The sequence below is a fragment of the Xenopus tropicalis genome, chromosome 6 (genome assembly GCF_000004195.4).
Source record: "Xenopus tropicalis strain Nigerian chromosome 6, UCB_Xtro_10.0, whole genome shotgun sequence".
Classification (NCBI taxonomy): domain Eukaryota; kingdom Metazoa; phylum Chordata; class Amphibia; order Anura; family Pipidae; genus Xenopus; species Xenopus tropicalis.
In genome coordinates this window covers 20,237,704-20,250,017 of record NC_030682.2, presented here as the reverse complement: position 1 = coordinate 20,250,017, position 12,314 = coordinate 20,237,704, and the positions used below count along the sequence as shown (strand labels likewise).

At 44.5% G+C, this 12,314-nt stretch overlaps 1 protein-coding gene across 8 annotated transcripts in view; it reads right to left on the bottom strand.

The window, feature by feature from the left end:
- The window catches only part of pfkp (phosphofructokinase, platelet), a 47,902-nt gene extending 37,527 nt beyond the window's left edge, over positions 1 to 10,375 (bottom strand). For 7 of the 8 annotated variants that reach the window (XM_012964440.2, XM_012964443.2, XM_012964444.2 and 4 more), the window contains exons 1-2: positions 9,782 to 10,375; positions 2,768 to 2,841 (exon numbers count right to left, since the gene is read on the bottom strand). In XM_012964440.2, the coding sequence (XP_012819894.1) occupies positions 2,768 to 2,841; positions 9,782 to 9,869 (162 nt within the window). In that variant the 5' untranslated portion in view covers positions 9,870 to 10,375. 8 annotated transcript variants of the gene reach the window in all.
- Between the last annotated feature and the right edge of the window lie 1,939 nt (positions 10,376 to 12,314).

Below are 12,314 nucleotides of genomic sequence, written 5' to 3'. Positions count from 1 at the left end.
CTGGCTCTGGTGCTCTGAGTCTGAGGGGCAGATTTATCTAAATGTGAGTATAGAGCTTAATACATTAAAACTAACCTATGGTCTATTTATTCCTATGGGATTTTTAGAAGTGTATTTATCAAATGGTGTGTTCTAGCTTTCACCCACACTTCTAAAAATTCAGTATAAATGAATAGGACATGGGTGAGTATTTAAGTATTGAGCTCTAAACTCACATTTTGATAAATCTATTAGAACTATTCTGGCTCCTGCGTTCTATTTCGTACTTTTGTGCTTGCAGGCCCGGACTAGCAATCTGTGGATTCAGGCAAATGCCAGAGGGGCTGCTATAAGATTCCATAGACAGTCACTATTTATTGGGCTGGTGGGGGGCTGTTTGGGCCTCTGTGTACTTGAAATTCCAGGGCCTATTTTGAACACTGTTCAGGCCTGTGTGTGTTAACAATCTTGTCAAAGATTGCACAGCATCAATAATAATTATCCAGTCAGAGTTTATGTTGTATCCTCAAATGCGTGGGTTTCAGCCGAAATTTCTATTTTATTCCCACACTCCTACGTATATACAGACAGGGTCAATAATTTGACCCTATTGTGGGAATGTGATAGGGACCTTAGATAGCAAGCTCCACTGGGGCAAGGACTGATGACAATTCTGTTTTTAGCACTCTATAAATAAAAAATAATAAATAACTATATATGTGTATATATCTCTCGGCAAGAACACAAGCAGGAAGGAAATGTAAAAATAAACAAAGGCTAACATTGTCCCTATTGAATCTCTATCTCATAGCCCATTATGTCTAGGTACTTCTCTGACTATTAAAGTGCTGATTTTTATGAAATAACTGCATCTTTAAGAAAGCATGAAGGAAGTGTGTGGGCGTATAAAATCAGAACTTTCAAAAGGAAACTAAATACACCCTAGTGTGCACATAAACTGTGCAGCACATTTGGGTCAGCTTTACAGGCACCCCGTAGGCGTCTCTCCTATTAATAACCTTCATACACTGTTACTGTGATGCACTGCTGTTCTTTCAGAAAAGAAGCGAAACTGCTTTGAAACCACAAAATGCTAACTGTAAATGTAATGGTTGCTTTAGCATGCCCAGCACAGTCACACAGACCCCAAGCCTGAGCGTCCCTAAATGTATGTATAAAATACATACAGGTCATTTGTTTTATATGATACAGGTTGTATAGGTATGGGATCTGTTATTATTATGGGAAGATCATCTCCCGTAGACTCCATTTTAATCAAATAATTCAGATTTTTAAAAATTTTAAAGATTTTTTTATTTAAACAGTTCCTTGTACTTGATCCCAACTAAGATGATTTTTTAGGGGACTTAAGGTATGGAGTTCCAAATTATGGAAAAAACCCGTATTAGGAAAACCCCAAGTCCCAATCATTCTGGATAACAGGTCCCATACCTGTGCTGCACCAGAAAGAGCAATGCAAAGCAGAAGGGGTAGACTACAGGTCTGGACTGGGATTCAAAGTACAGTAGGCCCTGGCATTTCAAGTATACAGATGCCAAACAGCCCCCACCGGCCCAATAAATAGTGACTGTCTATGGCATCTTACAGCAGCCCCTCTGGCATTCGACAGAACCCACAGATTGCCAGTCCAGGCCTGGTAGGCTACAGTTATTAATGTAACAATGCTCACAATCCAACAGCAAAGAGTGTGTGTCCTATAATACTTTTATGGCAATAGAATATAACAGTAAGACCATCTGCAATGAAGTCTCCAAATGTGGTCCTATCTGATGTCTTAGGGCTCTGGCACACGGGGGAGATTAGTCGCCCGTGATAAAACTCCCTGTTCGCGGGCGACTAATCTCCCCGAGTTGCCTACCTCTGCCATCCCACCGGCGAACATGTAAGTCGCCGGCGGGATGGCAGACGCGGCGGCGCGATTTCGCGCAAATCGCCGAAAAAGACTCGCGAGTCTTTTTCGGCGATTTCCTGAAATCGCCCCACCGCGTCTGCCATCCCGCCGGCGACTTACATGTTCGCCGGTGGGATGGCAGAGGTAGGCAACTCGGGGAGATTAGTCGCCCGCGAACAGGGAGTTTTATCGCGGGCGACTAATCTCCCCCGTGTGCCAGAGCCCTTAAGAACCATTAGGGAATGGCACATGGAGCAATTCCAAAGTTTTGTCATCCATGGGTTTTCCAGCTCGGGGGACAGGAAACAAAAAACTCGGAATCGTCCTCCATTCATTCCTATAGGAACTGCCTGCAGCCACGTGTAGGGCAATTATTAGCTTAATTCCTAGGGTAATTTTGGAGTGATAATAACCTAACCTGAAAGGGCAGCTTCTCAGCCAGGTGATTCCAATAGGAATAAATAAAGGTTGACTTGGGACAAAATGCTTGGAATTTCCTATTTGCCATTACCCTTAACAATTTAGATTCAGCTGCCTAGGAGAAAGTGCAGGCAAGAGAGCCCATTTCCAACCAACATCACCACCAAATCCAGTTCCAAAGTGATGACATCCCAGGGTCCAATCACTAACTGATATTGTCTGACGAAATGCCATTAAATCCTGGAGATTGCTGCTGCTGCTGAGTGGGTTTACAATTAACCAACCCAATAATAAATGAGTCAGCGTCGAAAGCTGATATCTGACGCATACTGTACCTTCTGTCTGTGTTGTAATACTCTGCAGATAATTTACCTTTGCACCCAGTAAGAAATAGCTTTTTCATATTATTACATACAAGGCAGTATGCCAACAAACAGAGCAGAGCACAAAACTAACCTCATAAATGAAGTACACTTTGGCTTGTACGTAGATGCCCATTCGCACTACGGCGCGCACAGCTGCGTTCATACCTTAGGGGAAAAGAAAGAGCATTAATCACAAGGCAATGCTTTGGCAAACATGCATAGCTTGTTTATTTCAACATAAGGCTATGACTACCATATGAATATGTGTGAATTACACCACATTTGTGCATTAACAACATTGGTTAAATGGAGGGAATACTTCATTTTTTTGAACTTTTGTATGACATAGACAGTGATATTCTGAAACAATTTGCAATTAGTCGATTGTTATGTTTTTTTTGGTTATTTGTTTTCTATTCAGCATCACTCCAGTTTGGCAATTCAGTGGTGAACTGGTTGCTAGGATAAATAAGATCCTAGCAACCAGTGGTTCGAATGAGGGACTGAAATATGAATAGGAGAGGGACTGATAAGTAGAATAGGTAATAACAAGTAGCAATAACAAAGAAATTGTAGCCTCACTGCAATAGTTTTTAGCTGCTGGGGTCAGTGACCCCCATTTGAAAGCACAAAATAAGGTGGCCATACACGTTAAGATCTGCTCATTTGGCGAGGTTGCTAAAAGAACAGATTTTCTCCTGATATGCCCTCCTAAGGTGGGTGAGATAGGGCACATATGATCATTTGGCCCTAGGAATTATAATGATGGCATAGCAGCTGTCAGACCGAGGACCTTGTCAATGAGCCCATGCAGAACCCAATCCGAAGGGAAAATCAAAGCTGCCCAAATTGACCAGACCGAATTTTGGCCAGATATTGATCAGAGGGGCCCATTGGGAGCCCCATACATGGGCAGATAAGCTGCTGAATCGATCTGAAGGATCTAAATCGGCAACTTAAATCTGCCCGTGGATGGCCACCTATAGGTGGAAAAGGAAGGTAAACAATTAAAAAAAGCTATAAAAATAAATAATTAAGACCAATTACAAAGTTGCATACCACCAAGTTAACTTTAAGGCGAACCACCACTTTAAGGTTCGGGGTATGTAATAAAAGCCCAGGAGCAGTAACCAACAGCAACCAATAAGATGACTGCTTTTAAACAGGTGACCAGTAAATGCTTCCTGCTGATTGGCTGCTATGGGTTATTATTAATCCTGTGCAAATTTAGCGCCTTTTATTACATAACACCCTTTGAGCCTACCTGCCACCACCCCCCATACCTTGCATAGAAAACATACAGTACTGATGTGTCAGATCAGCTAACAGATTCCCACCCCTGTAAAGATTTCCACTGGGGATCAGAACATTCAGGACGGTCAATAGAAAGTCATTGAGGGGGTCACAGAGAGCACAGATACATCCTTCAATTATTTTCTACTAGATGTGCTCGTATATACTATAGAGGACGACTCAGGGCCATGGAATGCCAATAGAGGATAAAAAATGACATATTATCAAATGCCATGCTGCCTTAAAGGTCATTCCATGGGTGCACATAAAAAGTAATATGACAGTCACTTGAACTGGAGTAGATAATAGCATCAGCTGTATGAAATGAATATCAGACTGTACTTAGTGAAATGAGGGTGATGTGCATGGTTAGACTGAAAAGTGCTGATGTGACATTTATTTTTAGCAGCCCTTCTGGTTTACGTCACTAAGATAGCAGTACTCTTTCTCTTTAGTGTAGGTTCAGCAAAGAGCCTCTCAGACTTTTTTTTTTATAGTTCCCCTTTAAAGGGAAGTATTTGCTTCCTCTGCCGACCCTCCACCCCAGGCTCATCACAATGCTACAGAATAGATAAAAATATGCAATAAATATAAAACAGTCACCCTTCTGTAGTAGCCAAGACAGCAAACCATCGCCCATTCTAAACCTCAACCCCATCCACAGGGGTAGCGGATGAAATGTTTGTTTGGGGAGGCTACCAGCAGAAGGCTTTCCATTGGAAATATAAAAACGAATGTCTATTGGATATATGAGTAAGAATATATAGAAGTTGAACTGTTTTTTTTTTTTGGCTTTTTTTTTGAGGAGGCCTCCCTAAATCTTCATTATTTTTGTCTACGCTCATTGGCCTTTAGGCTGGCCCTACCCTACCACTGCTTTGGGTTACCCTGGAGGGACCTCTGCTCCAGCATTCAGCACCCAGTCTCTCCTTCTTTCTCTGTTTTGTACTCTATTCATCTTACATTCACTATTTATTTTTGCCCATATTAATATCTTCTCCTTACTTACAGCTACATTTATTCCATAAAGGAAGAGAGGACACCCAAGCCTCTTAATCTTTGATGTCCAACCTGTGATCATTCAATTACTGGTGGGATACTGGGTGTTGTAGGCCAGTAATTTGTACTTTCAGCCCAAAGTGGCCTCTCTTAGCATTAGGGTCACAACCTTAATCAGAAATGGCTTTATTTTTAATTAACTAGATAGAATCCCCAATGCACCAACTGCTCAGTCTAATGAATTGCCTACTCCTCCCGTGAAACTACTCTAGTACCTAATAATTCACTTTTTGGGATTTATGGAAAACTCTCTGGAATCCACTTTATGGTACATGGGGACCTCGCAGGGATGTATGGAATTAACTATTGGAAATGTGTACATCTCTGCAATTGGATTTCTGTCATCCATGTGGACTAGAAGCATTTACATGTTCATAGTAACATAGGGCTGACATCCCCACACCAAAAACAGAGAAAAATGTACCCCCTGACAGGAAATACTGCAGCTCTAACTGTAACAGGAAGTAGTGTGGGAGCAAAAGAACTTTGTCCATTAATGTGCCCTAACATATATGTGTGCCCTTGGTTTATTTGTGTGCACCATGAATGATATAATACCATATAATATATAACACTAAAAAAAGTATATTTTTATGAAGATGGTTTATTTAGATGAAGCAGGGTTTTACATAAGTGCTGTACAAAATAAATCACCACCAAATTAAGTTGTGAGGTACCAAAGAGGCCTGCAGGAACAAATGGCACTTTGAGATGGAAGAAACTCATTCCAATAGTGGATAAGAATAACTGGTGGGATGCCACAGTCTCTTTCACTTATTCTATCAATATTATGTTTCGGCTAGAATGGATTAAGAGCCACTGTGTGTTCAGGCTCCGCTTCCATCTCAAGTGTTTGAAGGACAAATAGGACAATATGTAAATGCTAAAAGACAGGAATAAAAGGTCTATTTTTAAACAAGTGCCAGCTGATTTATTCATTCGTATGGGCCCTGATGACACAGAGAAACCCTCCCCCTCATCCTGCATTCTCCTTTCTAAATATGACCAAGCACATTCTGCTGCTCAGATGACCTTCAGCGGCTTTAAAGAGGTCATACACCTGATGCGCTGGCTCTGCTCTACTGCCCCCCACCTCCTTCAGTCCCTGGCTATGATCAATTCACCTTCTCTGTAACCCCCAGGGACCAAATAAATAATAGATTGAGTCATTATTTTTTTCTTTTCATTGCTCCCGACATTTATCCTGGTCAACTTGTTTCCTGGTCCAAATTGTTTCCATGGTAACAGACACTCCCAAAAAAGATAGAAATCAATGTTTTTTTTGGCATAAATAACATATTATTACATGACAGTGGATTCTTCTTAAAGAGGAAGGATATGCTATTTTTATTAATAGAAACCAGATAACCAACATAAAACATGTTGTAATATACAGATAGGATCTTCACCCAAAAGGATGAGATTCTATTCAGCTTTCCTTTACTTCTTACATTAATTCCAAATATTCCATGGCTTTAAATGTATTTGCAAATTGGGCCTGCAAGCGGTATTTGCTTATCCTTTTCTGTTCTCTGGTTCTCACTCTCGATACAACATAAGCCAAAGTCATCTTCTGCTATTCCGGTTCAGGAGTCAGGAACAGCGGTGCAGAGCATATAAACAGGTGGAGAGACACGGCTTTCAAAAGCAATTACATTTACAACTAATTTTAAAACCAGTGAAAATGATAGATGCCTCATTATGGCTTATCCAATCACAAGCTCGGCCCCTTATCTGTGGGCGCTTAGCAACAGATTCTGGATTCCAATTTATTGGAAGTCACTTCCCAATGATGAGGAGCAGCTGCTCTGGGGAGAGTGTTGCCTCCAAAGAGCTGCTGCAGCAGACTCTCAGCTCCACCTTTAGTTCAATTAATGTGATATTAATAAGAATACTATCAATAAAGCAACCGACTTACTACAGAGTAGTAAAACTGCTGACCACCAGCAGATGCTGTAGGAGCTATAAAAGTTGGTACAGGCAGTAACTATGTGATGGCAGAGACCCATTTTGGGCATGGGTGCCCCTTTCCTGTACAAGGATAATATCTCGGCTAGGCGAGAGGGGAGGATGAGGAGGCTGTTCTTACTCCCTCCCAGTCTATGTGACTCATAGGAAGCCCTGCAAGGTCTGACAGTGCTGCACGTACACACAGCCAAGCGCGGGAGGGAGGAGGAAGATGAGAGCAGGGAAGGCTCAGGGAGGATCATGCACACATAAGGGGGGGGGGGATGCAATGGCTGGAGAGGATGGGAGCACTAACTATACTAATAGACTGACAACTAGGGGAGAGATATATGGGATTTGAATGTGGAAAAAAGATACTGAAAATAAGATGTGCAATGGTTGGGACCTGTAGAATCCAAATGGTTGGGACCTGTGGAATCGAAAGAAGATCCACTGATGCCAAAGACCTACCCTCACCCCAAACCCCCCCCTTCTTGGTGCCCAAGATCATAGTTGATTCAACCATTCATATTAGGCCTGTTAAACCTGTGGCTCTCCAGATGTAAGGAAGCAACAGCCCCCCTGAATCCCACCGACACATATAGGCGACAGATTCAACCATGCCTGATTAATAGCAATGCATATACAGGACTGCCAACCACTATCATGCTAAACCTAATTCCATTAATACTGGCCACATCTGACATCCCAAAGCTTAGCAGGAGTAAACATAAGTGTATACTGCATGACTGCAATAAAACCAGTACAGTCTGCAGCATGCATTTGCGCTGATTAAGCAAATAGAATGTGTATTCTATATGCAGCGAGAGGAGCTTGAAAGCCAGTATATTAATATATATTGGGAGGTGTAAGGAGCAGCAGAATGTCAGCTGTGTCACTGAGGCCTATCTCTCCCCCACGGTGTATTTATTGTGAGTATTGCAGATTTGCTGATAGCACTGAGCACATTGGCCTGGCTCATATCTGCTTCCTGTAATAACTGACACCGGCCAATGTAATAATGAAAAGACTACATGCCCCGCCCCAGGATGGAATGATTATGAATGGGCAACAGATAGGAAGTAGTACTGGATAGTGCACACTGCACAAAATGCCTGCAATGCAGCAGCAATACGTGAACACTGGAGATCTTGGCTCCGCCCCCTGGGCATATACTGTGTGCCGTTACCTGGGTATCCCAGGTCTGCTGGGGGTAGATAGGCTTTTAATGCTATAAATGCAGGTTGCATGGAGCCTTGGACTTGTCAAGCTGCCAAAGTGACTTTAAATTCAATTAGGGAGGAGTTGTTAGAATGCTTTGATGTTAATTGCATATGCACTCTGTGACCCTCCAGAACTTCTTGCAATAAAAACTACCAACATCCCCCAACTGCCAAAGGATGCTGGGAGTTGTAGTTTGGCACCGGCTTGAGAGTCGCAGTTTGAGCCTTCGAAATGAAAGGCAAATGCAGAGATAGGAAATGGGGATATACTCTGGGTTATACAGAGGCGCACTCACCAGGTACCAGACAAGCTAAGAATAAGAACTGGCACATCCCTAGGCTTATGTCTGGTTCAAACCATTATGGAAAAATAGGTGGTAAAGGGTATCTGACATACAGAATCAGGTAAACATAACTTGGTTTGGTTGGACTATCCTGGCCTATTCTGGCCGCTTAAGAGTCTCAGGGCAGAGGCCTTGGATGAATATAAGACAAGTCAATGAGAATATGGGCCTTTCTGGCTCCAGTCTCTGAGCTTTCCATGTATATTACTGAATATAGCACTGCACACAGCGTATCTTACAGCCCACTGAGTCTAGTACAAGGGCCACTGCAAGAGAAAAGAGACTTGCCCAAGGTCATGCCAAGTTGGCATGGCAATATAACACAGGATTCATTGTTTAGAGTACAGAGCTACAGCTTCAGCCACCTATTCACCCTATATGCCCATGGGATAGCTATATCTATCTATCTATCTATCTATGTGGTTTGTCCCTGAAGAAGAGTACAGTCAGTACTCGAAACGTTGGATTTTTTAAAATAGATTTTTTCACTAATTGCTAAGTCCTTGCGCGTGCGGCTCTCTGTCCTTATATTTCCTCATTTTGCCAGCACCCAAGGCATTTGAGCCTTTATAGGGTGTGCTCCACTCTTCCTTGTGTTATCTATATATCTATATATATATTTAGCCTGCGTACAATAGACAAGGGACCTTGCGGGAAGCTCGTTGGCCAAGGATTCCCATCCCTATGGGATAAACCAGAGGTCCCTTCATAACTGATGCTCTATAGGTGCTCAAACCAACCATACAAAGGTATTTTCTATCAGGGCACCCCAAGACTATTCCTGCATGAAACATATTGGCACCCCTATGGCACCTGCATGTTACATCAGAGAAAAGCATTAAGATGCCATCAATGGGCAGGGTGGCACAGATGGCTACTTTGCACATCATGATCACACTTTAAAATGTGTACATATATATCATTACACTTCATTATTTTAAAGGGGATCATAGAGACCCACCCTAGAGAGAATTGGGGGCCCGGTAGCCTCTGGAGTCAGACAGACAGTGTGATTTAGCCTATAGATCAGTAGGTGTCAGGCCAAGAGACTCTTATAAATCTGAAACACAGATCTGCAGCCTATAGGTCTCCATCATTTGTTCAACTACAGGTCCCATCATCCCCCTGCAGCCAATTCTGGCAACTGCATCTCCTCCCTTCCCCTGGCAATACAGCTTCACCTTCTTTGTGAACTACACCTCCCACAGTGTCTGACAACTGTTGGACAGAGCGACTTACCTTGGGCATCTCCTCCGCTGGTCAGCACCCCGATGGCTTTGCCCTTCCCGGACAGATTCTCGAAAAGCTTCCTATCTGGCTGTGCCATGATTGCCACTCTCCGCACTATACTCTATGAATAAATATAGCTATATATATATATACACTCTGTGCCTATATGAAAAAATAAATATACTGTGAATAAATATAATGAAGGCTGCGATGGGGAAACTGCACCCTTCCCCTTGCCGAGCCCCCTCTCTACTCTCTCTGTGCCCGTCACTCGCACTGCTGCAGTTCTTCCACACTCAGGTCCAGGAAACGCCCCCAAGAACGATCAAACTCCGCCTTCTTCCCCGCCAAGCCACGCCTGCTCGGGTGAGTGACAGGTGCGGAAGGGTTATGGCTGGAGGTGTGTAGAGCTGACTGACAGAGATAGTGGGATCAGCAGGGCTCAGGCGGAGCGGCAAAAGGAAGGGGGGGGGGGGTGACAGATAGGTGACAGGTTGTGTTCGTGTGTTGTCTCAGCTGAGAGGAGAGGCTGTGGGGCCTGTATCTCTCAGGCCATTTTGGTTTCTATGAGCTTTTTTTATACTGAAAAAATATCAAGGAAGTTGTCTACATTCCCTAATACAGTAGTGCCCGTCCTTCCCGCCGGCAAGCCTATCACTGGGTTCGCGAGTGTTGCTTAGCAACATCTGCCCCGCCCCTATCAGCTTGCCTGACTGACTGGATGCTTTGGCACCTAGTTAGGCCGGCATAGAGGGAAGTGGCACGTATAGTCAGGTGGCAGAATCTGGTGTAGGTGCTAGTCAGTTTTTAAAAATACACACTGTGCACATTGACCAAAACTTGTAGTTTAGAGACTTCTTATAATCTACCTGCACGAAAGCTAGTCATTTGTTGGTTGCTATGGGTTACAGCACTGGGTACATTTTTTTAATGATAGTATATGAGCTCCTATTCGGGGAATATAAAAAAGGTGCAAAGTTTGCCAAAGGTCTACCTAGATCAACCAGTAAGCAGGTAGCATTTTTATATCAGCTGCGTGAATCTTCATATCTAATTGGTCGCTGTGGGCAAACTCTGCCTTGAGATGAGTTACCTTGGTCTCATTGCTATCATTATTTCCTTGGCTTCATCGTCTTCCTGACAGGACCAGTAAAATACCAGCCATGTGGCCACCATAGAGCTGCCCAGGGTGGTTACACCTTCAGGCTCCGGTCTAAAGACAATTGTGACTGGGGTTTGGGTTGCCACATTTGTAGAATTGTTGTCATTGTCTTCTTGACGGGCCAGTAAAATACCAGCCATGTGGCCACCCTAGAGGCGCCCAGTGCAGAGTAGTGACCCATGCTGACACCCATCTAAAGACAGTTCTGGCTGGGGTAGGGTTGCCACATTGCAGTCATTGTCTTCCTGACGGGCCACTAAAATACCAGCCATGTGGCCACCCTAGAGGCGCCAAGTGCAGGGCAGTGACCCATGCTGACACCCATCTAAAGACAGTTCTGGCTGGGGTAGGGTTGCCACATTGCAGTCATCCTCTTCCTGACGGGCCACTAAAATACCAGCCATGTGGCCACCCTAGAGGCACCCAGTGCAGGGCAGTCACCCATGCTAGCACCCATCTTAAGACAGTTCTGGCTGGGGTAGGGTTGCCACATTGCAGTCATCGTCTTCCTGTGGGGCCAGTAAAATACCAGCCATGTGGCCACCCTCGAGGCGCCCAGTGCAGGGCAGTGACCCATGCTGGCACCCATCTAAAGACAGTTCTGGCTGGGGTAGGGTTGCCACATTGCAGTCATCGTCTTCCTGTGGGGCCAGTAAAATACCAGCCATGTGGCCACGCTAGAGGCGCCCAGTGCAGGGCAGTCACCCATGCTGGCACCCATCTAAAGACAGTTCTGGCTGGGGTAGGGTTGCCACATTGCAGTCATCGTCTTCCTGTGGGGCCACTAAAATACCAGCCATGTGGCCACCCTAGAGGCGCCCAGTGCAGGGCAGTGACCCATGCTGGCACCCATCTAAAGACAGTTCTGGCTGGGGTAGGGTTGCCACATTGCAGTCATTGTCTTCCTGACGGACCACTAAAATACCAGCCATGTGGCCACCCTAGAGGCACCCAGTGCAGGGCAGTCACCCATGCTGGCACCCATCTAAAGACAGTTCTGGCTGGGGTATGGTTGCCACATTGCAGTCATCGTCTTCCTGTGGGGCCAGTAAAATACCAGCCATGTGGCCACCCTAGAGGCACCCAGTGCAGGGCAGTCACCCATGCTGGCACCCATCTAAAGACAGTTCTGGCTGGGGTAGGGTTGCCACATTGCAGTCATCGTCTTCCTGTGGGGCCAGTAAAATACCAGCCATGTGGCCACCCTAGAGGCACCCAGTGCAGGGTAGTGACCCATGCTGGCACCCATCTAAAGACAATTCTGACTGGGGTTACGGTTGCCACATTGCAGTCATTGTCTTCCTGACGGGCCACTAAAATACCAGCCATGTGGCCACACTAGAGGTGCTCAGTGCAGGGCAGTTACCTTTGCTGGCACCC